The sequence below is a fragment of the Danio aesculapii genome, chromosome 1 (genome assembly GCF_903798145.1).
Source record: "Danio aesculapii chromosome 1, fDanAes4.1, whole genome shotgun sequence".
Taxonomy (NCBI): Eukaryota; Metazoa; Chordata; class Actinopteri; order Cypriniformes; family Danionidae; genus Danio; species Danio aesculapii.
This window is the reverse complement of record NC_079435.1, coordinates 37918492-37946406: the sequence shown is the minus strand read 5'-3', so window position 1 is coordinate 37946406 and position 27915 is coordinate 37918492. Positions and strand designations below refer to the sequence as shown.

The following is a 27915-nucleotide window of genomic DNA, read 5'->3' as shown; positions in this document are numbered from 1 at the left end:
ATCGTAAAGCCTTCTCAACACCGCGTTTCTGCACGGAACAAAACAGCTGGAACCAAACAAAGTTATGCCAACTGTGCGCTAGTTTGAAGTTCCGAGCTTGTACACCAAGGCTAATATGCAAGCACACGGGATTAACTATGGCTGAGGCTATTAACTAAGGGCCCTTCACATATTGCGTCTTTTGTTTGCGTAAGTTTGTTATTTCCAATACAGGAACGCGGCTTGCGCGTGGATATTGGGCGCTTTCCAGGCGCACATAGTTGAAAGAATGCCACGAGCACACCACGAGTCACGTGACAAGGACTGACCGATCAGCTTTATACTTATGTGTATATGTGTATGTCTGAAATATACACATTTCTACTCCAAAGAGAGAAAAAATAGAGGAAAATACCAAACAATTCTGTAATATAGTTTATCAAACATGGCTTTCAGATAGAGGTTCAACAGTCTCTGACTGCATTTGTTTTTTTTAAAGGGAGCTACTTAGCTAATATGATGCTTAGATTTACATTAGACAAACACTATTTTGGTATTTATTTTTATTTTTATTTAATTACTCGTTTATTCATTGTTCTGTCATTAAATTTCAGTGTAAAATTATTACTAATGTTTAAATGGCAAAATCTTACTTATTGTTCAGTCCAAAGAGAAATGGACTATTGTTTGTATTTTCATTATTATTTTGTGCTGTATTATTTTGGTTACTAATCAGCGATAAATAACACTTTAAAATATAAGAAGTTTTCATGTGATTTTTCTAAACTAGTAGTGTTCTGAAATTAATGAATGCATAACAATCGTGAAAACTGTGAAACCGTGATTATTCCTCAGAATATAATCGTACAACCAAAATCTATAATCGTTGCATCCCTAGTGTGTATACATACATTCTGACTTAAAGTTTTTCTTCAAATGTAAATAAAAGCTGTTATTTTTTCCATAATGATACCTCTTGTACATCGTCTTAGAAGAAGCATGTGTCATTTCTGGTCAAAAAATACTTGCTGGTTGACTAAAAATTATATTACTAATTGAAAAAATAAATGACTAACTGACATGTGATTGCTAGGTGCTTTAGTTTACATATTATTTTGACTGTTACAATACTGACTGCATATTAATACAGCAATGATATTTAGTTAAAGAGATTTTTCATTGTCCTGCTAAATGACATCTGCTGAAACATAACAGCAAGCAGGTGGCCACCCTAGTTATGCCTCCTTGATGACAACGTGCATGTCGATAAAGACAGCACATGATTAGTCAGAAAGCAACTTGTACTTCGTGACTCTTCACAATTTTAGGAGTAAATATTGACACAGTAGCTGCCACAACAGACACAAATATTGTGTAATCTAAACCTAGAAATAAGTGAACCAGCTGTAGGTTGCGTGAGTTTTGCTAGTGTTCCTGTTGTAAGCGGAGTTATGAGAGTTAAAATGAGTTATGTGGAACGATATGAAATGATGTTCACAGATAGTACATTCAATCACCCCAGCAGTTTGGAATTTTTAAGAGTTCTTTTAATTATTTTCATAGCTGCATAAAGAAAATCCTTTTCAATCCTGTGTATTTGACTTGGGGGATATTGACACCAGGAAAGTCCTTTAGTTCACTCGGTTTGGTCTGGACCAAGCACAGAGTTTATTTGTTTTGGCGCTGTTGCCTTTCACACTTCCCTTTTTGCAAGTGAACCAGAATTTGTAAGGAAAAACAAGGAAAAGGAAGAAGTGTGAAAACAAGCTGATCATGGACGGTGTTCATGGTGCAATGGTTATTATTCATCTGAATTTGTGTCATCAGCTACAACCATTATATAATGTCAGTTATGAACATCAGATAAGTCAATCGATGTTATCAATATGATGTTATTACAAGGCAGAGCTCCAGGTCAAACTGCTACTCATTTTCAAATAGCTAGCAAATATAACACAATTTTTTTTCCATAATGCAACTCAAACGCTGGGCTAACTCAAAAGGTGTAGGGATTTCTGAAGTATTGACAAACTATTGACACATTAAATCAGAGATGCCCAAACTAGGGCCCGTGGGCCAAAGTTGACCTGTGGTAACCTTTGATTTGGCCCACTATCCCATCTGAGAATAATGGGGATGGTTTAGAGATTGTCAATTCCGATTTAATATAACCCTTTGTTTGTTTGTTTTGTTGTTGAAAGCTAACTGAAATTAAATGTTTCATTTAAATTGTGTAAATTAATCAGATTTTGTTTAAACTAGGGTTGGGCGATGTCGACCAATTTGACATCGTACGATGTCTAATGTGAAACATCGCGATGTACGATGGCATCGTCGTCATAGGCAGCGGTGATTTAATTATTTATGAATAATTAATTAATTCATATTGAATTATTTATTTGTAACCTCCGGTTTCAACTACCTGACCCGCGTGGTCTTTCTTTTACCCATGAACAAATCATAAACAAATAAAGATAAGTTACACACAAATTACTACCTGTCAATCACTTTTTTCGCAGGACTGTGGCATGAATAGGCAGAGTGATCTGTTTCGTTATAATGGCGTCCACAAACTTGGTTGGTAAAAAAAGTGCACAACCAACAGTATCTGAGGTTTTTTCACGAAGTACCAGTGTGAAAGTGAAAGATTGAAGCAGTGTACTGACGCTGTGACACGTTACCTGATAGATTCAAAAGACAGAAGAGGCGTTAAATAGAGACAAGATTAATTAAATGTCACGTTTAACAACTATAGTGAGACGCGATCCAGCGGTACATCCTTGATAAACTGTCCGACGTGCACTGCTCTCTGGAGCTCAGACGAGCGCATGTAAGTGTGTGTGGCTGTGTATGTGTGTGTGGTCACGTGATGTGTGTTTTCAGCGGATGGAGGGCTGTTCATAAATGCAAGGTAAAACACAGTGTGGATGTGGAACATTTTCGTTCTAAAACGTCATTTTAAAACTAAGACGTATTTGTGTAAACAAGGCCTGAGTGTGTATTTTTCATGAGCGGGTTTGCGAGGGGGGCGGGGCAGAGGATCGACGATGCCGGCTCACCTTCGGTGATGGACGATGGCATGGTTTGTCAGCCCAACCCTAGTACATACTGCCATCTGACAGTGCAGAGACTTTGGTGAGCAAATCAAGCCAAGGGCAGATTCTGCTTGACCTGTGTATTCAGCATTGAACTGTGTTATAAATGTGATTGTTTATATTTTTATTGTAGTAAGTTATCATTTTAAAAGTTACACTGCATTAGATAAAACCATTTAAAGTATTATTTTCTATATTAGGAAATAAATTAAGAAATGACCTATGGCAAACTTTAATGTAATATAGTTTGGTATATTTACCTTTAGCCCACCGCTCTCAATGATATTTGGTTTTTGGCCCTTCAAACAAAAAAGTTCGGGCACCCCCACATAAACAAACTATACCAGAGTTTGTTCAGAAGCAGAGTTTGTTTATACCAGAGTTTGTTTAGAAGCAGACCAAGACCACCTCTTCTACTGGGTCTCGGTTCATTTGTTTTGTGCGCACCAGAGTGTAATTGCTGTATTTACACCTGCCCAAAAGATCTGCATCAAAGAGGGAAGTGAACTGGAGTTCGATTCAACTGAACCAAACAAGACAGGTTTAAATACACCATTAATTGCCAGTGAATTAACAACTCTCATGTTAAAAATGATGTAGCACAAATGTTTAAATCAAAAGTTAACTCACCAAAGCCCAGTCTGTTGTCATTGTTTCCAAAGTCGAGGGAATATATGACGACGTGGTAGTTGTTCCACACGTACAGCAAGTTGTCTCTGGGATTGTAGTCCACGGCTGCGATGTATTGGTAGGAATTTGGAAATGGAATGCTAAGGTGCGTTTCACGGCTCTTCTCAGTGTTGTACATGTAGTCAATTTTATTCCCCAGTGCTTCATTATCATCATCTTCGTAAACACTCTTCACGACATAGAGAATTCCGCAGATCATGAAGGCATTGGAGGCTGATCTCTTATCGTATGATGTATCCCATGAGCCCTCCACTCTGAGAGTGTAAGGGTTGAGCTGACTGACCACAATTCGGCCATTGTTCTGTTCGGTGGCGTAAATCACCCATAGTCCATTTTCATCCACTGCGAGATCAATGTCAGATTTTCCACCCCAGCGATACGGCGAGGTGTCGTGGTAATTAGCGTTGGCGATAATTGCCTCACCGCTCTTGATACGAGTTCGCAGGTCGAATTTAACAATGTTGCGTGTACGTTCCTTGTTGAAGAAAAGCGCACCATCATACACCACAAACCCAGTGCCGTCAACTCGATGGGGCAGTTTGTATGTGGTGGTAGGGCGACCTGCTATAAAGTCCTCCTTAGATGAATACTCAGTCAGTGTGTCTGTGCGATACGGTGTCCAGGGCATGTAGTAGATCTTATTGGATGACTGTAAGGGGTCCTTACACCATGATCCAGCCTGGTGGTCTGACTCAAAGAGATGTTCGCTCTGGTACACACCTCTTAATACACCTGGACAGAGAAAGACTGAAAAGGGAAGAGACAAAGTGAGGTGTCACACATCTGAATAGAATGTAATACTAGTTAGTTTATTCTTTCACTGTCATGGACAGAATTTTCTAACAAGACCGCTTTATGGTAGAGAGCGTTGTTAGAGGCCATTCACATATCACATCACACGTCATCATGATTTAGTCAAGTACGATGCGATCCTGGATTAACATCTACATTGATCCTGGAACATCATTTCTGTTCAAAAATGTAACCCATACCTATTCCCCATCCCTAAACCCAACCATAACTGTAAATTATTCCCAAAATCAGAGGGGAGTGACAGTTGGATAACAATCATGTAGAAGTACAGAAATTGTAAGCCTAAACTTAACATAAATGGTAAACATATCCCTTAATTCTGATTGGCTGATTGGAATGTTGTTCCAGGATCAACACAGATGTTAATTCAGGTCCTACTTGGTGAAATAAGGTTGGTGAGTTAAAAACATCTCAAATTATCAGAATGCCGCAAGTGCACCGTGAGTTATGTGACAAGAATCAACCAATCAGCTTTGTACTATGTATGAAATTTACACATTTCAGTAATAACAGTAGACTAAATCTAGTAGTACGTACTGCCAAACGCAGAGCACCTAAACACTGCAGCACTTTTAAGTTTCCTTCATAAATAAAGCTTGTATCAAAGCTGCAGTAATTGCTTGTCAGTTTTGAATCATCAGGGAGCAAGGTTGATGCTTGCATAGCTATAGCTGAAGTCAGAATTATTAGCCCCCTTGAATTATTAACCCCCTGTTTTTTCCCCAATTTCTGTTTAATGGAGAGAAGATTTTTTTCAACACATTTCTAAACATAATAGTTTTAATAACTCCTTTCTAATAACTGATTTATTTGATCTTTGCCATGATGACAGTAAATAATATTTTACTTAGGCAAGGGTTATTAGGCAAGTAATTGTATAATAATGGTTTGTTCTGTAGACTATCAAAAAAATATATAGCTTAAAGGGACTAATAATTTTGACCTTAAATGGCTTTTGAAAACTTAAAAACTTTTATTCTAGCCGAAATAAAACAAGTAAGACTTTCTCAAGAAGAAAAAATATTAGGCATACTGTGAAAATGTCCTTGCTCTATTACACATAATTTAAGAAATATTTTAAATAAAAAATTAAAAGCAGGGCTAATAATTCTGACTTCAATTGTACATAATACGCCACATGAGCACGACCCTAGAAGTACATTGAAATTGGCGAAGGAAACAATGTACTTGCATTTTCCATGCTATTTAGATGCAATATGTGAACAGCCCCTTGCACTATTATCTTCTGAAATAGTACTGAATCAAAAAAAGCAAATCATTGGAAGAAGCATTTCTTACTTGAAATCTAACGAGATTATAAATAATACAAAAACTGGCATACATTAACAAACAAAGAAACTTAAGAGTGTTGATGGATTTGATTCATTTTTTGATCATCGTGTTGTACAGTATGTTCAGATATCTATAAAGCAAAATATACTTGCTGCCATTAAAGTATTATTAAAATGATCAACATTGCTAGAACTGGCTACCAAAAAATTTAATAAATAAATAAATAACATTTGTGGGGAAGGAGTTTAAATTCATTGGTAGATTAAGACAAAGTAGGGTCACACTTTATTTTGATGGTCTGTTTGTTGAATTTAAGTTACATTCCATCTACATGCCAACTAATTCTCATTAGATTATAAGTAGGCTGTTAGGTTGGGGTAAGGGTCAGGGTTAGTGTAAGTTGACATGCATTTGATAAGTTTCTTATAGTCACTTAAATGTCTGTTGAAGGAGAATTATCAGCAGATATTAAGCAGACAGTCTATACTAATACTCAAATGCACCATCAAAATAAAGTGTTAACCAAAGTATTTTTATTTCACTAACGTACTTAAGTATTTTAACTTTATCACGGTTTTTCATATTAGCAAACCTTTCCTCAATATTTCAAAACCAAATATTTGACTCAAGTGTATCTGAGTAAAAAGTTTTTTTGAAGTGGAGAAAATAAAGTGGAGAGAAAGAGATGGTGGTGTTTAATTCTTGAACAAGCTTAATTTGTCAATTAACACGTTAAACTGGTTCAAAAATTGCACTGAATAATTAATTTGTGAATTGGACTGACATCTGTTCACAAGTCACCAACTCTGTCAAGTCAACAACTCACTGATTCAAATGATCCATTCAGAGAGCGTCACCAGTAAATGTTTCACTGATGTTACAAACTGATTTTAATGGGGTTCAGGTTGCTGGTTCGAGTTCCAGCTGGGCCATTTGGCATTTCTGTGTGGAGTTTGCATGTTCCTCCTGTGTTTGCTCTGGTTTCCCCCACAGTCCAAAGACATGCGGTACAGGTGAATTGGATAAACTAAATTGGCCATGTATGAGTGTGTGGCAATTCATTATGCTGTGGCAACCCCTGATGAATAAATTGACTAAGCAGGAGGAAAATGAATGAATGAACTTAAGTTGTATTGAAACGGAGGGCTTTATATTTCTACTATAGTAATATTTTATTAGGGTATCTTTACTTTTACTTAAGTGCTCAATTTGTGTACTTCGTCCACCACTCTTAAAATTACATACAAAATCAGTTGACACAATGGCCTACTGAACTCTCTTGTTTGTGATCATGTTTTTAATTTATGAATTAAAATTCATGTTGATATTTTGCGAGGACACAAGGTCAAAAATATCAAGGTGATACAATTGTATAAATATTAAGAAATCTCAAAAAAGCTGCTGCTGACTTTCACGACTCTGTTTTAAGGAAAATACATGTTATTTTATAAAAAGGCAAGGTTAGTATCTCAATGCCAAGTGGTTTTAGTTTATTAAATAGCAATTTATGTATTTAAATGTACATTTTAGCTAAAACATTTACTAGGGCTTGGTGATTAATCGAAAAGTACATTCAGAACCTATAATCGATCTAATATTTCCAAGACAAACCCCAGCTCTGTTTTTGACCCATTCTTGAGCCTGACTTTACACTAAATTGACAATGATTAGAAGCTACGCCAGAGATGGCATATTTACCATTATAATAAAATGATTATTTACATTAAAGTATCTGTTTACAGAAGACGCAAATAATGCTTATTTTGTTTCCAAAAGTGCAAGTTATTTAGGCAATGTGTGTTTTAAAGAGCCCATATTATACATGAAATAGGGTCATATTTAGGTTGTAAGGGTCTCCAACAACAGTCTAATATGCATGCAAGGTCATAAAACACTTTGATGGTCTTATAATCTGCATTTATTTTTACCTAATTATCCCAGCGACTCCCATATGAATCGTTCAGCGATTCATTTGTTCCCAAACCCCTCCTCAGCGCGAAGCTAATCTGCGCTGATTGGACCGATGACAGCCTGCTGCGATTGGTCGACAACACTGACAGGCTTCAGTGCGAGACAGAGTGAAATGCCCAGCTGCTAATCTACAATATAAAAGTAGTCACAGTGCATACACGCTTCATAGTGGATTTTGGCTGCCAGTGGGTGAATGTAAACACAGACGATGGACTAGAAAATACTGACGACGAACTATTTTATTGAGCAAAAAGTCCAAGAACTGGCGAGGAGGTCACAGTGTTTTGCTCTTTTCACACACACACACACACACACACACACACACACACACACACACACACACACACACACACACACACACACAATCACACACAGGTCCTGCGCGTCCATAGAGGACCGGCTGAATAGAGAGGGCGCGGCGCTCAGTAATATCCGCGAATACCCGTGCGTTACACACACGAGGAGACACACACACACACAGAGGGCCGGCGCGTCCATAGAGAAGCGGCTGAATAGAGAGGGCGCAGCGCGGCGCTCAGTTATATCCGCGAATACCCGTGCGTTACACACACACACACAGGGCCGGCGCGTCCATAGAGGAGCGGCGCTCAGTTATATCCGCGAATACCCGTGCGTTACACACACGAGGAGACAATAATATTGAGCTGAAATATTTTGAAACTTGACCGTTGCATGTGTGTAAACAGCTGACGATCCGTAATCAAAGCGGCACACGTCGCGTTTTCAACGTGGCTTTACACGCGATATGGGAATATAAAGAGTTAACCTGATACAGTACACGCAGTTACAAGTAACAAAACACAACTAAATACATCATTTGCAAGCTAGAGTAAACGAGGCAATAATTTTAATCGCACTTACTTACACTTGTGAAATGAATGGGGGTAGAAAATGATCCATGATGCACTGATCCATGTTCTGACAGTCTATACTGATCCTTCCTTTAACAAACTGAAGAAGTCTTCTTTGAAAGCATATAGTATTCAGAAGCACTCAGAACTGCTCAAGGCTGGGCTATATTGCTGATGTTTCATCTTTGATTAGACTGTCCATAATATCCATCTGCACAGCGTGACTTCATTCGGCCGGTGTCTCTCTGTGTGTGTCTCTGTGTGTGTGTGAGACTTTTTTTTCTGTTAGTGGGCGGGGCCGCAGGTTTCAATTCTCCCGGGTTTGCGCGCCCAACTACTTGTGTTTCGTAGCTGCGTCATCGCGAAACACCTAATGACTCGTTATCAAGACGACTCGTTTGAAGCACTACGAGTCGACTCTTTTATAGATGAATCAATAGTTTTAAACACTGTACACTTACAGATTTAAGCCTTAGCTGGATATTTCACTTCACTTAGAGCTATGTTACACACTTCATGGAAGGGCATTTTCAAAAACCCATAATATGGGCTCTTTAATTTCAGTTGTGTTATGTTGATGTTCAATAAAGATAGATAGTAGATAGTGTGTGTTTCCCTCAATTACTTTAAAGCCAATGCCCCCTTCATTCAGAAATATCTCACTTGTAATATGTGAGCATATTTACTATACAAAACCTATCAGTACACTATGAGGGTGAAAAAATAAATAAATAAAATAATCGTTTATTAATCGTAATCGAGTTCAAATGTTCAATTAATTGAGATTGGTTCAATTGATTTTAGGCCAAACCGCCCAGCCCTAACATATACTGTATTTAACACCTTTGTAGAATATTCTGACTTCTAAATAGCTGTGCATACACATTTTTAAACCATGATTAAGTTACATTTTCATAATAATCTAAACTTTAAATATATTAATCAAACAACTTTTTTAGATATTAGTGACAGCACATTTACAGTTGAAGTCAGAATTATTAGCTCCCATTTGAATTTTTTTTCTTTTTTAAACATTTTCCAAATGATGTTTAACAGAGCAAGAAATTTTCACAGTATGTCTGATAACATTTTTTCTTCTGGAGAAAGTCTTATTTGCTTTATTTCGGCTAGAATAAAAGCAGTTTTTGATTTTTAAAAAACATTTTAAGGTCAAAATTATTAGCCCATTTAAGCTATTTTTTTGATAGTCTACAGAACAAACCATCGTTATACAATAACTTGCCTAATTACCCTAACCTGCCTAGTTAACCTAATTAACCTAGTTAAGCCTTTAAATGTCACTTTAAGCTGTATAGAAGTGTCTTGAAAAATATCTAGTCAAATATTATTTAATGACATGGCAAAGATAAAATAAATCAGTTTGAACACTAAAGCCCATGTCTTGGCATCTGGGTTTTGAACTAGACTTCCTTTACCTTTCACTTTAATGTGAACACTCTTGTATGTTATTGACCAAAAAAAAACACATTAACAAATGCAATGATCCACAACCAAAGTCTTCAGAAAGCTACATGCTTTAAGCCAGAGAGAGAAGGCCATCTATTAAATCATATCTGATGACTAGTAACCCGATTTATACTTCACGACTCCTGCAAAATCCCTCAGGAGATTCAGAAAATCTGCCGCACTGACTTCTCTAACCCTGAGGAAAATTCACACGGTGTGAGGATTTATGTGGGGGGGTGGTTAAGAGTCATCACCCTATTTTTCCTGGTACATTAAATGTGAAGACAAAAATAATCATCTGTTAGGCATTATGCAAATCAAGCTTAATTTGTCCTGCAGAATTATGGCTTGTAATGCTACCATTCTGCTGGGTGAAGTAAGCCATACTACATACAACTTCTGTTTTCTATTTTTAATTCAAATGACATTTTAAAGTGCTGTGAAAAATCAATGACCGATAAACACAGTCGAGACTGGCTTAAAATCAGGGTTCGCCACCATCCTCACTGAAGGCCAGGCTGTGATGTGGGTATCTTATGGTCTTCTGACTGAAGCATGCAGATATACTTACATGGTCACACACAAACAGGGATCAGCGCACAAACATTCACACGAAATGCCTGCCTGCCCTTTCCCACCATCCCGTTCCCAGATTGAGCGACATCCTCATGGGAAGTGTGGCTGGTATTTTAACTATTACGGGATGTTTCCTTTTATTGTTTTGGATGCATTAAATTTCCACAATATGCCTCAATCCAGGAACTTCTTTTGGCCTTTGATAAACTCAAGTACATTTGTATTCATTTCATTTATATATTTTTTTATCACTTTATTATAGTCAGATTGCTATTTTTTACAAATTTCTCACATTCAAGTATTAAAATCAATTCAAAAACACAAGCAGAACACATTTTTGTACAAATAATTCCTAAATGCTGTTCTTATATACAGTGCTCAGCATAATTGAGTACATGCCACTTTGAAAATGAATATTTATATCCCTTCCTCAGTGAATATAGGCAATGTGTTTTGGTGCATTTAAAGAAAACAGATTTATTAAACAGATATATTTATTAAAATAACATTTTAGTCCAAACATATTTAAAACATACCAAACATATTTAAAAATTAAAAAGACAATACAATTAATTTCAAACAAAGTATTGCAAAAAAAAAATTACAACCTACAAAATTTCAGCTAAATTTTTCAGTAATTTTGCTTCTCTTGATTTACTTTTATTTTATTTTCAGTACAACATATAAATTTGGCTGTACTAGTTTTTGGACAGTTATCGTAGGTTATTTTGTTAGATAAGCTCCAGATCTGGCTTTAGTACTGACTAATCTAATGTATATGCACAAATATAATATTGTATAGCTTCTTATTAAAAATATGAATTTAAAAGAGAGATTTGTGAGGGGTGTACTTATATATTCTGAGCACTGTACATTTTCAGATTCATGAAGAATACTTAAGATATGTATTTTCTAAATGTTAGCTGGTAAACACAATGTACACCTGCTTTTCACCACAAGTAAATGGTGTGTAAATCCTGAGTGTTCATTTTATTAAACTGATTACATACTAATATTTTGCAAGTTTGTTTGGTCTGTTTTAATTTATTTTATTTTTTTAGCTGACAGCTGATAACCATTGAACTAAAATAAAGCTCTCATCGTCCCTTTTTGCCTAATTGTTTAATCAGTGAAAGAGGAAAGAGACAAATCCACCAACCTACCTTCCTACTGTACAATGACTGAATAAATGGAGGAGTTAATTTCACTGGTTACTGCGTTTTTATATTCAGTGATGTTCTTTAAAATGAGATACTATTAATACATTACTGTCATGGATAGTGATTTCATAGTATTTCATAGTCTAAAGTGTCTCCGCTGAAAAAAACACAGTGGCGCTGACTAAAAAGGTAGGTATTGTAGCATTTAAGCTATATACTGGAGACAAACCTTTGAAGGGAGTCCAGAATATTCCACTGCGTTTGGGGACATGCAACTTATCTACAGTAGTTGTAATTCATCAGTGGAGATTATGCTAATTGTGAATGAGCCTGCACACACACACACTCTATTTACCAATGACAGGAATTCATTAACTATAGATCTTCTGAGAAAGTGATTTTAACCATTTTGAAAGTTTGTAATTCAATACCTTTGTTAAAATAAAACCCATTTAGCTATAGTGAACTGATGTTTCCCAAAGGTGTATATATTTCATTCTAACATTGTTATTTTATTTAAATTATTTTTATTACAAAATTCAAGTTCTGAGTATTTATACTAAACCTTGTATGGCCATCGTGGTCAAATTCATTCATTCATTCATTTTCCTTTGGCTAAGTCCCTTATTTATTAGGGGTCGCCACAGCGGAATGAACAGTGTGCTCAAATTGACTACATGCATTTCAGCATCCACTACTTTTGCTATGCTTTTAAATATGTGTGCCTTGGTTCTGTTTCTCATTTGCTATTGAAAACAGTATCGTTTGGGTTTAGGGAAGGGCTTGCGTGGGTCAGTCAATCACAAGGTAATATATTATGGTCTACAAGCCGGTCGGCCGGCTTCTGGCAGATGTGCATGAGACAGACGTGCAAATGGCACATGAGTCACACACAAGAAAACGTAAACCAGTAATGTATTGTAGATTGGCAGAAATGTACACAGCGGCCTCTGGTGAATTTACGAAAAGAACGTGTAAACGGGACATTTGAGAAAATGAAGTCCAGGAACATATTTAAGCTTCTCAAAAATGTATACAGCGTCCTCTAGTGGACTTGTCAACATGAGCTGCAGGAAGACATCGCTGGAGCCACGCATTTCTAAGTTAGCCCTGCTGGGCACATATTCCTATGTTGGAAAAAAACGTTGCTCTCTTGCTTGCCGGACAAAGTTTTAGTGTTCACATTGGGAAGCAGTTTAGTAACTCGTACACAATTATTGGCTATATATTACATATATTACAGGTATTATATTTTTAGGTAAATGACTATATATAACATCAGACATTCAAATCATGATTCTAAAATCTCAGTAGAAGCTTTGAATGTAAATATGACAAGACAAAAAAATTTGGCATTGTAATAGTTATAGAATTCTGGTAGTTCCAGTGTTAACATAACGGCTAATTATGAAATACGGGGTTCTATTTTAACGATCTAGGCGGAAAGTCTAAAGTGCATGGCGCAAAATCATTAAGGGCATGTCCAAATTCACTTTTACTATTTTAAGGATGAAAAAATACGCTTTGCGCCCTGGAGCATAGTCTAACAGGGTTGTGCTTATTTTCTTAATGAGTTATGGATGTGTTTTTAGCATAGTGTGCATTAAACCAATCAGAGTCTCATCTCACATTCCCTTTAAGAATCAGTTGTGTAACGCCATGATGCATTTGCTATTTACTCGGCGGACTTTGTAAGTGGAAAAACTAAATGCTTCACTAACGAGAAAACATTTAAACTGACCCTCTGCAGCACGAGGATAAAGAATGAGCCTTCTCCACTCTCTTCTCGCCTCTTTATTTTCTCTTTACTTTTACTCTTTACTTTACTCCTTTACTTTGGTGGATAAGGAAACAGTATTGTACGCACTCCACTGCAGACATCCATTAGCCTACATATCTAATTTTGTTCGTTAAGTGCAAAAATTTGTTTCAAAACTATTTCTAAATTCTGTTTTAATTTCCAGCACATGAAAAACTGAACAATAATAACAAAATAAGTTCAAAAAATTAGTTACACCCAAACACACGCTCTATTCTTATGCCCCATATGGTGATGCACATGTCTACAAAACCCAACAGGTAGGCAAATCTTAACTTGTTTTTATTAAAACAAATATAAATATGCATGTAATAAATAATACTGCTAATAATAGTAACATTATACAAATGCAAATTGTCCTGAATGAACTGAGAAAAGGCACAGAGGCATGAAAAAGTCATGGAGGCAGTGGTTTATATATTTATGTAGAAAATAATAATTTTTGTAACATTTTAATTCTTTATTTTTTTCATATGTATAGATATTTGTAAATTGCTGTGCATCCTGTGTTTATTAAGCAATGTGTAAGTGTTTGGACCAGCATAGGCACATAACTAACATGCTCTGCGCTGGACTTTAGACCTGCTTCTTGGATGGTCAATGGCACGGTCTATTTCAGTTCTACAAAATAGCAACCCGCCAACAATTCGCCTTAACACACCTCTATTATAGACCAGTACAAAGTGGTGCAAATGGATTTGCTATTTAAACAACGTGGTGCAAAACGTGAAAATTAGTGTTGCGCTGGTCTGAAAATAGCAACCATCACACCATACACATCTTGCGCCTTATTGCGCCGGGTGCATGATAGAGCCCATAAAGTTTAAAAAGTGTTTCCTCTTGTTTTCTGTAAGGTTTTTTACAATTGCATATAATTTACTCCTATATTTACAAATGTTGCATGAATTAGGCCCCTTGAAATGTTTCTTTCTAAGCACATTTAAAATTACTACTGTTTTTTCTGTCATTGTTGATTTAAAATGAGCTTTTTAACACGTATGTCATTCACTTCCAAAACAAGGCTCCCTGTGACTCTGATAACTGTTCATGCATCATCTCCAGCTATGCAGAAAATGTTATTATGTTAAGGTTTAGATTCACCCCAGGCCATTCAAAAAGCACACATCGCAAGACATCAGTTCCACACTGCCACGTCTTGTGGTCAGCACAATCGCCAGCTTAAGTTTTAACAGCAGCAACACCTCCCTGTTCATTTGATACACGGCAAACCACCAGATACACTGAGAGAGATCAAGAGAGATGAGACAGTGAGAAACAGAGGTCTAATTCAGAGAGATTAGAGCCCTGGTCTCAGATCAAGTTTCTCCTTCGCATTCCCAATATAAACCATTATGAGCTACTGATCGCCAATCTGTCATTAGTATCGAATAACACCATAACAGCCTGACAGTGAATTACACACTTAAATTACATTAAAGTAATGGACTTACCTTTCTGTTCCACTTCTGCATTCACGAAAGGGTAGAAAAGGCAGAGAGAAAGAGAGAGAGAGAGAAAAAAAACAGATTAATGATGCTGTATTAAATACTTCACAGTAATTCAATTCCATATGCATGTAATGTGCATTGGATCTTAACACAATCTTGCAAAAGTAGTCAAATGTGCCTCGTTTGGCCTATAGAAATTCCATTAACAAAGTGATCATAATTTCTGAAAACAAATACAATGTGTCCGCATGATATTAGACTATTAACGAGAAAAATGAACGCATGAAAACACACTAGAGGGAAAATACAGAAAAAGAAAGAAAGAAATGGGGTCTGTTTCACAAACATTTCTCATGTGTCTTGGGTGTTATGGTTTAGATACAGAGCAGCTTTCTTGGCCAAACTTCATGGCTGATAAATAAAAGTCAAATTTGGTTTTACTTCAATAGACTGCTTTGGTCGTAATGTCAAAACACAAAAGATTTTTCCGCTGCCTGTTCCCTCCAGATTTCGCTGTGGCTTTTTTTGAATTATGTTTTTCCACTGATGATAAAAATAAGGTCTTTGTAAACATAACTTGATGATACTTGGATGTTTGACAATGTACACACACCCATCCTAAAAAGACTAATTTTGAAGCAATTATTTTTAAATGTATACGTTTCTAGTAGTTTACTACATAAAAATGCTCAGGGGCAAGTATGCGCAGTAGGCATGAGCCGATATAAGATTCTGATGGGACGATAACCTTGTATAAAGATATCACGGTTTCATGGTATTGTGATTACTTCTCTAAAATATTCTCTTTTTAAATGTCTGGGTAAAAACTAAAACTTGTTTACCCTTTGAACACAATATATTTTATTTTGAGAAACATTTATAACATCTTGGAACGGTAAATGTCAGGCTAAATAATTTAAATGAATCATTGACTTCTGCTGTCTTCATCAGTTTCTAAATCACAGATTTCTTTACAATTTAAAACAGCATTTTTGGATATCTTTTCTGCTAGAAATACTGTTGTCCTAAAAACTTAAATAAAAAAAAATGTACGTATACCATAGGAACGGTAGAGCAGAAAATTCTGGCTTTTCCATACCTTGAAAATGGTTATCGTCCCACGCCTAATGTGCAGTTCATGCTGCAGGATTAAATGTATCAGTAATTTATATTTAACACAGACGATGTGCACAGTCGCTAATATTTTAAATGTTTTTGTAATCAAACTACACGTTAATCCACAGTACAATCAGTAGTGGTAGTTGAGTTGTAAAATGTGAAATTTAAGCCTCATTACTTCATAGATTCTTTTAGTATACTAAATCTGGCATCTAAAAAGCTTGGACCATTTTTAGCTCATTGAATTGAAAAACCCATTAGGAAATGTGAAAAGAACAAGAATCATTTTTGGGGTTTTGACATCACAATGCAGAACTCTATTCCAATTAGCTGGATTTAGGAATCTTTTCTATAAAGTTGTGGCTAGTAAAAAAGACATAATTTCCTTGACCAATGCAGTGTGTTAGAACTGGTATGCTGACCATTACAAGAAGTAAAGAATAGTTCGGAATATACAGCCATTAGACAAAAAACTTTTATCATTTTATTCCATTTACATTACCTGACAAAAGTCTTGTCGCCTATCCAAGTTTTAGGAACAACAAATAATAAATTAACTTCTAGTTGATCATTTGGTATCAGAAGTGGCTTATATGAAAGCCAAAGGCCTCTAGAGTACACTTTTTTTACTAAAATAAAATATGAGCATGCCTTGATTTTGAATGATTTAATTAGGACAGTAAGGTTTGACTTTGGTAGACAAAAGGCTTGTACACAGAAGTAATGTAGAGTATAGAATATAAAGTCCTGGTGCAGTGGAAAAAGAAAGAATATTGTGTATGACTCCCTTGAGATTAGAGGACTGCATCCATACATCTCTGCAATCACTCAAATAATTTATTAATAAAGTCATCTGGAATTGCAAAGAAAGTGTTCTTGCTGGACTCCCGGATTTCATCAAGATTCTTTGAACTCATCTTCAATGCCTACTCCTTCATCTTTTCCCAGACATGCTCAATATTGTTCATTTCTGGTGACTGGGCTAGCCAATCCTGGAGCACCCTGACCTTCTTTGCTTTCAGGAGCTTTGATGTGGAGGCTGAAGTATGAAAAGTGCGTTCCTGCTGAAGAATTTGCCCTCTCCTGTGGTTTGTAATGTAATGGGCAGCATAAAGGTCTCGATACCTCAGGCTGTTGATGTTGCCGTCCACTCTGCAGATCTCTCACATGCCCCCATACTGAATGTAACCCCAAACCATGATTTTTCCCTCCTCAAACTTTTCTGTGAAAATCTTGGGTCCATGTGGGTTCCAACAGGTCTTCTGCAGTATTTGTGATGATTGGGATGCAGTTCAACAGATGATTCATCTGAATAATCTACCTTCTGCCACTTTTCCAAATGATTAACTAGAAGTCAAGTTATAATTTGTTGCTCTTACAACTGGGATCGACGACAAGACTTTTGTCAGGTAGAGTAGTAAAACTAAAGTGAAACACACTCTGATTCTCGTTGTTTGTACAATCTCGAATTTACATTTACATGCATTTTCTAAACTATTCATATTTCTTTCTATTTTGTCATAAGTTTGAAATTCCTGTCACCATTGAAATATTATGCAACCAACAGTGATCGGCAATGTTTTTTTTTATTCTATTCATAAAATGACAATAATACTTGCCTTGAAAAAAATGACAATGTAGACAGTTGATACAATTTATGCTTCTTTGTGTACGTGTCTGCATGTGTACCTCTCTATGAAATATGCATGAGGATGAACTGTTAATGCATCACTCAATAAACAAGCCACCACACAAGAGAGAAAGAATGTGTGAGCGTGTGTGAATGAGCTTCCAAGAGATCTGATTTAGAAGCAATTATGTCACCCACACACACACCTAGTCAAGTTTCAGTCACATTGTAAAAGGATCAATAACAGATAGTCATTTGCTGTCAGTGATAATGAATAAAGAACTGCCTGAGCAGACAGGATGAGCCTAGTCCTGCTGGAAGGTTACGACTTCCTCCACTAGTACGCTATCCATCACAGCCAGAAGACAGGCTGATAAGGAGGATGTAACAGAGACTTCTGCTGTATGTTTACCAAAATCATTACCAAACTTGAAATGAAAAAGAGACAGATTTAGTTCAGGCCACCATTTGTTGAATGAATAGAGGTACTATTTAAGAGTAGATCTTTTTTTTTTTAAACAATCAGTTCAAGAAGAAGGAAGATATAGACTAATTTTTTGATTCTGGCACATACACAAATCATTAGCATCGACTGGAGCGAGACAGCCATCCAGGACTAATTAAAGGAGTAGTTCACTTCCAGAATGATTGGTCACCACTGACTTGACTTCCATATTGTTTTTTCCTACTCTGGAAATTAAATACGGTGGCCATCAACTGTTCAGATACCAACAAAATATCTTTTTTTTGCCGTGGAGGTTAAGTAAATGATGACAGAATTTTTTTATTCTGGAAATGAAAACTAAGGGAAGTTTCACAAACTAATTTCGAGAGGAGCATGTGATATGATTGATCTGGTCTCTCATCTGTAATCATTAGTAAGCCAATCAGATCATTCCAGATTCACTATAACTAGCTTGTCTAGCATTACTCTCTCATATTCGTTTTTTAAAGTATCCCCCATCCACCCCATCTCCCCCTTTCTTCCTTTACCAAAGGGAGCTCTCGAGAACTACCTGATCTCGTACCCTCTTACATGCTCATTGACCAGGCGGGAGCCCTGGCCTCAATTATCTCCGAGCTCAGGGTTCTCTCTCGGGAAAGCATGCCAAACCTGCTATTATTATTAATAAGCAATATCTAAGTGTGAAGTCTTGAAACAAAAGTCTCTAGTAGCAGGACTGGGCACCATTACATGTACAGCCAATTAAATAGTTTGTTCATGTGATGTATGCAATAGTTTTATATTGTTTATACGCTAGATGTTGCGCTCTATCTCTGAAAAACTAAAGCATCAGAGTTGACGTCATTCGCTACCATATGATAAAGATCTAACTGTTTACACTGCAAACACAAGGGCACATACAGTTAAAGTCAGAATTATTAGCCCCTTTGAATTTTTTTTTCTTTTTTTAAATATTTCCTAAATGATGTTTAACAGAGCAAGGAAATTTTCACAGTATGTCTGAAAATATTTTTTCTTCTGGAGAAAGTCTTATTTGTTTTATTTTGACTAGAATAAAAACATTTTATTTTTATTTTTTTTAATTAAGGTCAAAATTATTAGCCCCTATTTTATTTTTTATTTTTTTGATAGTCTGCAGAACAAACCATCGTTATACAATGACTTGCCTAATTACCCTAACCTGCCTAATTAACTTAATTAAACTAGTTAAGCCTTTAAATGTCACTTTAAGCTGTATAGAAGTGTCTTAAAAATATCTAGCAAAAAATATTATTTACTGTCAGATAAAATAAATCAGTTAATAGAAATGAGTTATTAAAACTATTATGTTTAGAAATGTGTTAAAAACTCAGAAATTGGGGGGGGGGGGGGGGGGGTAAACAGGGGGCTTATAATTCGGGCTAATAATTCTGACTTCAACTGTATAGAGGGACACAAAATTCTAAGATTATAATTAACTACAATCGTTTAAAAGTACTTTATTCCCTCCATAAAGAAACAGTAGTTCATCACGCAGATCTAAGAAGCAGGTACTGAGTATCTATAGGAGTTAAAGTTTTGTGAGCGTGTAGGTAAAACAGACATCCCATATTGAGGCCAAAGCAGAAAGGTTGACTGGAGTTCTGCCAACTCCTCCATCACAGGGGAGAAGAGAAAGCCAGAAAAACCTCAAGAAAACATTTGGAACATGTTCCCAAGGGTTTCTAAGACTGAAGTAATTAAATTACCTGCATGTGTGTGTGTGCATGTGAGACTGTTTGTGTGTGCGTCTGGACGTATGATGGACCTCCTTGCTAATTAGTGGGCCTGTGGAAAAAATGTTTGAGACTTTTTTGACCAGATGGTCACAAAGACACATGCACGCACTTATGAAAACTCTCTCTCTCGCACACACACACACACACTCTATGACCCCTATGCGCAGGACGATTTATGGTCAAAAGGTCAAAAAGAACCGCGTGTGCATCCTGCCTGTGTGTCCTTTGTGTCACTTAGCTCTGTGTAAGAAATTCCACCATGTCTCTGCTCTTCCATTGGTGAATCAGTGTTTGTGTCAATGTGTAGGTGAAACAAAGTGTGTGAGTGTATTCAGGCTTTTCCTGCTGCCAGTGCCGCAGTCATACGATACTGATTTATCGTCAGCGTTGCCATAGCCACCCCAGATTGAAACACCAACCCCACAGAAACTGTGAGAACTTGAAACCACATCGCTCTGCCCTCAGATGATTGACAGGCTCTTTTCCAGAGAGCCATGACAAGGGACGAGGCCGGACAACAGCGGATGTGCGCAACAAAAGTGCATTCATTTTTATTTTTCTGTCAGGTACAAGATTATATTTGGTGACGGATTTGACTGAGGTGCCAGGCAGCAATCACTGCAAAGTTGAGCTGCTTGGAAAGCAGAAAAGTTCCAGCTTAAGATGCAAATGACTCAGTGACTCAGTGAATAGATCCAGAACTAATGGTGTCATTATAGCTTAGGGTTTTTGTGAGAGTACTTGGTATTTTACGTTTTAACCTATTTTTGAAAGCCAATTTTGAGCCAAGTGGTTACTTTTTTGTTCATTTGTAAAAATTATTTGTGGAATATTATCCGTTATAAATGTCCATTACCGAAGACTTTAGTACCATGACTCTGACTGTTTGCACATGTTTGTACAGTATATTTTATTTATTCTAACATTATTTTATAAAATTATAAAACAGAGAAACTCTGAAAATTTCTGAATGGAAATTGAATGCCCATAGCTGTGAAACTGATCATACAAATAACAAATAATAAACATGGTGCTTCCCAAATCACATACTTATGCACTATTTTATGGCTTTTTGTAGTATAAATAGTGTAAATAGTGCATTCACACTGAAAACTCTAAAATTAATAAGTGCACTTTAAATTCCCTGATGATGCACTTATTCAACCTGTAAAATGAATGTTGGACACTTCACGCACTCAGCGATCGCAGCTTTGCTCATGTAGAGGAAGGGGTGGAGCTTTCGGGTAGACATGTCGCATTACTTTATTTATTTTGGATTGTGAAAGCAAAATTCTCCTACGAGAGTGATTATACCACCTCCTGATGGTGAATGCGGTTATGCTCATGGCTGGTATTATTTGGTACTTTGGTCATATATTTCACTAAATTAGCAACTATCAAACATCATCAGGGAAACGGTTTGAATTTCCGCTCAGTAAAAAAAACATGTGTTCCATTTGGGATGACACTACATTCGATTCAAATCATGTTTATTTATTTAGCGCTTTTTACAATGTAGATTGTGTCAAAGCAGCTTAACATAGTTCTAGTAAAGTCCAGATTTCAGAGTTGAAGTTCAGTTTAGTTCAGTGTGGTTTAAAATTCACTGCTGAAAGATCAAACACTGAAGAGCAACTCCACCAAAGCGCAGCTCCACAAATCGCAACCCGAGCAAGCCAGTGGCGAGGAAAAAAAAAACTTCACCAATTGGCGAAGGGCAAAAAAAAACCTCGAGTGAAACTTTCATATTTATAAGTGCATAGTGTGCCATTTGGGACGCAGCTACAGTGTTTTAAGCACAAACTATTTGTTTGTTTGATTTTATTTTCACAAATGTCCATAAAGTTTGTTACTAAGAATTGAAATAAATGCTTGGCAAAAATTAACCGTAAATTAATTGCATGTAAAATAAAAGTTTGTTTTGACATCATTTAAGTGTGTGTATTGTGTATATTTATTACGTATATAAATACACACATAGATGCTTATATCTGAGAAACTATCTACATATGTATTTTAGATTTAGATTTAAATTATAAATATATATAATTATATGTATATATAATTATATGTATATATAAATAAATAATATATATATATATATATATATATATATATATATATATATATATATATATATATATATATATATATATATATATATATATATATATATATATATATATATATTACACATTAATTTTGGTCAAAACAAACCTTTATTTTGTATGCGATTAGTCATGATTAATCTTTGCCCAGCACTAGTTGAAATGCATATTAGATATTTTGGAAATATCCCCAGATTTGTTTTTATTTTTACAAGGAAATAAATAGAATACTGACAATCACGGAAGAGGTTACTTAGAATTGCATGTTTGTGTCCTTATGCTTATTATTGCCCATCCTAACATGAATTCATTCATATTCTTTTCGGATTAGTCCCTTTATTAATCAGGGGTCGCCACAGCGGAAAGAACCGCCAACTTATCCAGCCTATGTTTTACGCAGCGAAAACACTTCCAGCTGCAACCCATCTCTGCAAAACATCCATACACATTCATACACTACGGACAATTTTGCCTACCCAATTCACCTGTACCGCATGTCTTTGGACTGTGGGGGAAACTAGAGCACCCAGAGGAAACCCACGCGAACGCGGGGAAGCATGCAAACTCCGCACAGAAACGCCAACTGACCCAGCCGAGGCTCGAACCAGCGACCTTCTTGCTGTGAGACGACAGCACTACCTACTGCACCACTGCGTCGCCCCACATCCTAACATGACAGATAAAAATTTTTTGTAGTTTTCATTCCAATGGATGCTGTCTAAGATTGTTTCTAAGATGTTTCCAAAAAGTCAAGAGCATTGTAACATCAAAAAGTAAAAATGTGTAAGATAATTGTAATAATTTACAAATTTCACAACATGTTTTATCTGCTGAAATATTCTGTTCAGTCCAGATTTGTTGGCTTTTAGAAAACAGAATTTTTTTGTCTGTTGAAAAATATTTTCCACTCTCCCCTCACCGGTTACAAAGTGAGGCACTCACTACAAAATGGTAAAAATAATAATAATAATAATAATATACAACACAATTGTTGAGATTTTTTTGGGACAACTTAATTGTTTTATGCTCAAATTAATTACATTTGTTTACTTTATCGATTTGTGTTGGGACAACATGAATAAATTGTGTGGAAGCCAGCATTTTTTACGCTATACAAAGTACACAGGGCCAGGCAGAACGGAAAAAAGAAAAAAGTACAGCCACACAACTTTAACATATATGTGTTGGCATGCAAATCATGTACTGGCCATCTGGCTAAAGTTACTTCCAATATTTCAACTTGGTTCTTAAGATGACCTTAAAAAAGTCTGTAAAGCTGGTAAATATCACACTACATGTGCAATAATAATAAGAGGGGACATGACGTAACTATCTGTAAAGCACTGTTTACAGGAATCACATTGGAATTACATCAGTCAGGCATAACTTTTCATCTACCAAGTATTTCTACCTCAAAAGGACAATTTCTTGAACTTCATAGCTCAAATGATAAAACACTGAAAAATCACTAAATAATTGATCTAAAAATGCAATCTTCACATTTCATGCATTTCTATTACTCTGATTGGAGTAATAAAAAAGGGGGTCAAAGTGAAATCATTTTGTATAGTAAGCATCATTAGGCCACAAATGGAACGCTCATTTAAAACAACCTAAGCTACACGGCTAGTCTGCACAATGGGTGCAAACAAAATGTATTGCCAGTAATAATAATAATAATAATAATAATAATAATAATAATAATAATAATAATAATAATAATAATAATAATAATAATAATAATAACAATTAAAAAATTTATAATAATTGTTGTTTTAATTATAATAAAAAATATTGAATATAAAATTTTAAAAAAGGGAAAAAATTATTATAATTTCCTGTCAATATCACAGAGTAAAAAGTTCATGAATCATGAACCTGTCAAATAACGCATTAATTAAAATTTAAAAATTTATTAAAACATTTTAGTAACAGTAACTGTTATATTTTCTGAATAAAACAGTGTTGATAAGCAGTTGTTAAGGTGTTCAATGGTTTTGAATGGTTATGTGGTTGTAGATTATTCTGGAACATACAGTACCATCAAATGCTTGTATCAAAATGTATGTGTTTTTCAGCCATTTTTTTACACACTATATTACAAGAAATATTAAAAGTATTTCAAGTTTAATAAATTTATTTGGTTTGCTTCTGTGTTTCAAAATCTTTAACCCTAAAATGACGATAAAAATTACTAAAAGAATAACCCAAATAACCAAATAACACCCACATTTTAAATAACAATTCTTACTGGTGCTTTCATTAAATGACAAGCTTTACATTACTGCATCTAAATCTGCATCCACTACTGCATCTAAAGTTAAATCTGCATGTAAATATATGTTCAATTACTTTCGTTGTGGCTTCATTGTAACCCTGAGGGATAAATCAAAAACATTTTTGTAGAAATTAACACTACGCCACAAATTCAGTTGAAAAAGCTGAGCTTGAATTAAACCCATACCTCTACAAAACAAACCAGAAGACGCTGACACATACACAGATATCGGGGAAGCACCAGTACACATCTTCAAGCTGCACAATTTGAGACATAATTCCAGTCTTTAGCCTCCAGCAAAAATAAATGAGTTTAATACCTAAAGTTAGACATCTGTTCATATACATGAGAAATAGTATTTTAATCTCATACTTACTGTATGGCACACACTCATACTGAACCTCCAGGTATTTGTACGTTCCAGGACACGGATCAGGAAAAACATCAGGGCCAGCAACGACCGCACACTGAGTTCGGTTGTTACACCTGAGAGAGAAAGACAAAACCATATATACAGAGAGATAAAGCAAGGCTATTTGTTCACTTCATTCAATATCAACTTGACATTAGGCATATGAGCTGTATGTACTCATTCAATATGTACGATAAAAGTTAATGAGCCCTAAAGCACCATTTTCATTAAACCAAAGCGAAAAGGCGCTTCTCCATGACCTCAATGAAGCTGAAAAAGCCCAAACGCAGGCTCCCCCAAGAGCCCAGGAACACACGCTGCTGTTGTTTAAATCTAATTCCTATGTAGGTCGTATGTACATGTAGGTCTGAAAATAGAGAGCAGGAGGAATTCTGACACACACCAAAAAAGAAAAAAGAGAGGAAAAGACAGTCTTGACAAATCCTGCTTGGCAGGAGCACATGCACACACACATGCCGATGACCACCACATGACATCTCTGTCATATTTCATGATTATTACACCCGGTATAAGCCCAAATGGACACACACACATGCAACTGACACATGTGCAAACACACACAAATCTTAAAGCTCAGTTTTATCTCCCTCAACGGGTAACCATGGAAACCTTCCAGTCCAAACCCATGGGGCACTTAAAAATGCACACACACACACATACACACACACAAACACATTTCAGCTTTTCAAGTTTCCAAGCTTAGCTTCACAAAATCATTATATGACAAGCGGCAATCTGACGCACTCAGATGTGTGTGTGTGTGTGTGTGTGTGTGTGTGTGTGTGTTTGCCTAGTACTTTTCAAGCTGTCAGACAGCGCAATGTAAGATTGGTCTCTTGGCATTTTTCTATATTTGTGTATAAGTACAGGTATGTTAAGTGTGTGTTGCAGTTTGACCGTGTGTGTGTGTGTGCGTGTGTGTGTGTGTGTGGGCCCTAATTGCTGTGCTGAGTGAGAGTGACAGTCATACTCCCAGAGTGCTGTGGGGCATCTCTGGTTTCCGGGGCGACAGCTCTTGTGTGGCACTGTGCTACACTCAGATATGACCTAATTTAGGAGCAGAAGAGGAGATTCTTTTGTGTTTTGCTGTAAAGGTAAAGATTTGCATGCACAGAACACCCATTAGCCTGCTCAATGTACCCATGTATGCACGTTTTGTGTGTGTTTTGGTGTTTACAGTTGTTTGGGTGTATGGGAATGTTCAGAATAGACAGGAGGCCGGGCGGAGATGACAGCGTGTGTCACATGAATACATCAGCATCATCCAGATGTACAGAGACACTGGCCTTGAAAAAACATCACCTGACTGGAGATTTCCAAGGGCATCCTGAGTGTGTGTGTGTGTGTGAATGAACTGTTTCCTATTTCGCTCACAAACACTGTCAGATGTCAGGTTTAGTGATCCTCTGGCTTGATGACATGGGTCACATTATGAGGGGTGTTGTTAATAGTCATGAGCGTCCTTGTAGCTCAAACAGCAGAGAAATGCCAAGCTGATGGTTTCAAATGTTGACACTGACAGAAATAAATATATATCTGTGGTCAATTCAATTACCATCTGCTTCGAGAAAGATTTCAAATTTATCCCCACTTTGAATGCATAACTGAATAAGGATGTAAAATGTCAACATCAGTGAGATCAAATTGGCTTAAAGAATCTATGAAGTAGTTTGGCGAGTGCAGTTTGCTTTCTAGTATTAAGATATTTTGGGGGGAACATGTTGAAATGTTCATCCCTTTTGAAAACCGCCAGTAGCTTTTATTCACGTCACAAATTGGCGAAAACACAAACCCACTTCACTCCCAATCAAATGTTTAGAAAAAGAAATCGCTAACAAACCAATGAAAAGCACACCAAAGAATACGAATAAACTTGCTCTTTGCTATTTGCACTTTTTACTTGGCATCAATTTGTAAATGTACAATCAGTGGTGTAAAGTAAATTACAAATACTCTAATTACTTTAATTGAGTAGTTTTTCTCAGAAATTGTAATTTACTAAGTAGTTTTAAAGATGTGTACTTTTACTTTCCCCTGAGTACATTTTAGTGCTGTATCTGTACTTTTAACTCCACTATTTTCTTTCAACCTGCAGTCACTGTATTTTTTCTTGTCTATGGGGATTGGCTGAGTAAAAAAATCAGTTCTGTGATTCCTGTCTAATCCAATCGCACATAGAAAGTAAATCGCATCATACTGAACAACCTTAAGACATGGGTCATTTATAAATGCAGCAAACTTTTGGAAGAATTAAAAATGTCCAAGAAGATGTCCAAAATCTTTACACGCAATGACCCAGAGTTTATAGACTGCATGTCACTGATGAGAAACGAAGGATGTCGACTGTATGATGACTGGAATCACCAAACAGCCTTAAACAATCACTAAATGGAACGAATGAAGAATGGAAGGAAGGGCCAAATGAAGGAAGGACCGAACAAGGTATAGAAGGAAGGACCGAACGAAGGAGGGACCGAACTAATAAAGGAAGGAAGGACTAAATGAATGAAGGAAGGATTTAAGGAAGGACTGAACAAACTAAGGAAGGAACGAATGAATGAATGAACAAAGAACCTAAAGGAAGGAACAAAATATGAATGAATGAATGAATGAATGAATGAATGAATGAATGAAGGAAGGAACGAAGGAAGGAAGGAACATATGAATGAAGGAAAGAATGGACAAAAGAATGATTGAAGGACAGAACAAACAAACAATGGAAGGAACGAACGAATATAGGAAGATCACTAAATGCACTACAGATTGTTGCGTTTACACATCCCTGCACAAACTGCATGTAAATGCATCAACTTTTCACACTGTAATACTCACTACTCATGAGTACTTTTAAAAAGGCTACTTTTTACTCATACTCCGAGTAATATTTACAACAGATACTTTTACTCTACTTGCACTTCATTTTTGGGTAAATAATGGTACT

General features: G+C 36.2%; 1 protein-coding gene across 1 annotated transcript in view; it reads right to left on the bottom strand.

Annotated features, from left to right (window-relative positions):
• adgrl3.1 (adhesion G protein-coupled receptor L3.1) overlaps positions 1 to 27915 on the bottom strand; it is a 217182-nt gene that overhangs the window by 125819 nt on the left and 63448 nt on the right. The window contains exons 4-6 of the mRNA XM_056459942.1: positions 24918 to 25027; positions 15187 to 15201; positions 3705 to 4511 (exon numbers count right to left, since the gene is read on the bottom strand). Of these exons, the coding sequence (XP_056315917.1) occupies positions 3705 to 4511; positions 15187 to 15201; positions 24918 to 25027 (932 nt within the window). The remainder of the gene's footprint in view (positions 1 to 3704; positions 4512 to 15186; positions 15202 to 24917; positions 25028 to 27915) is intronic.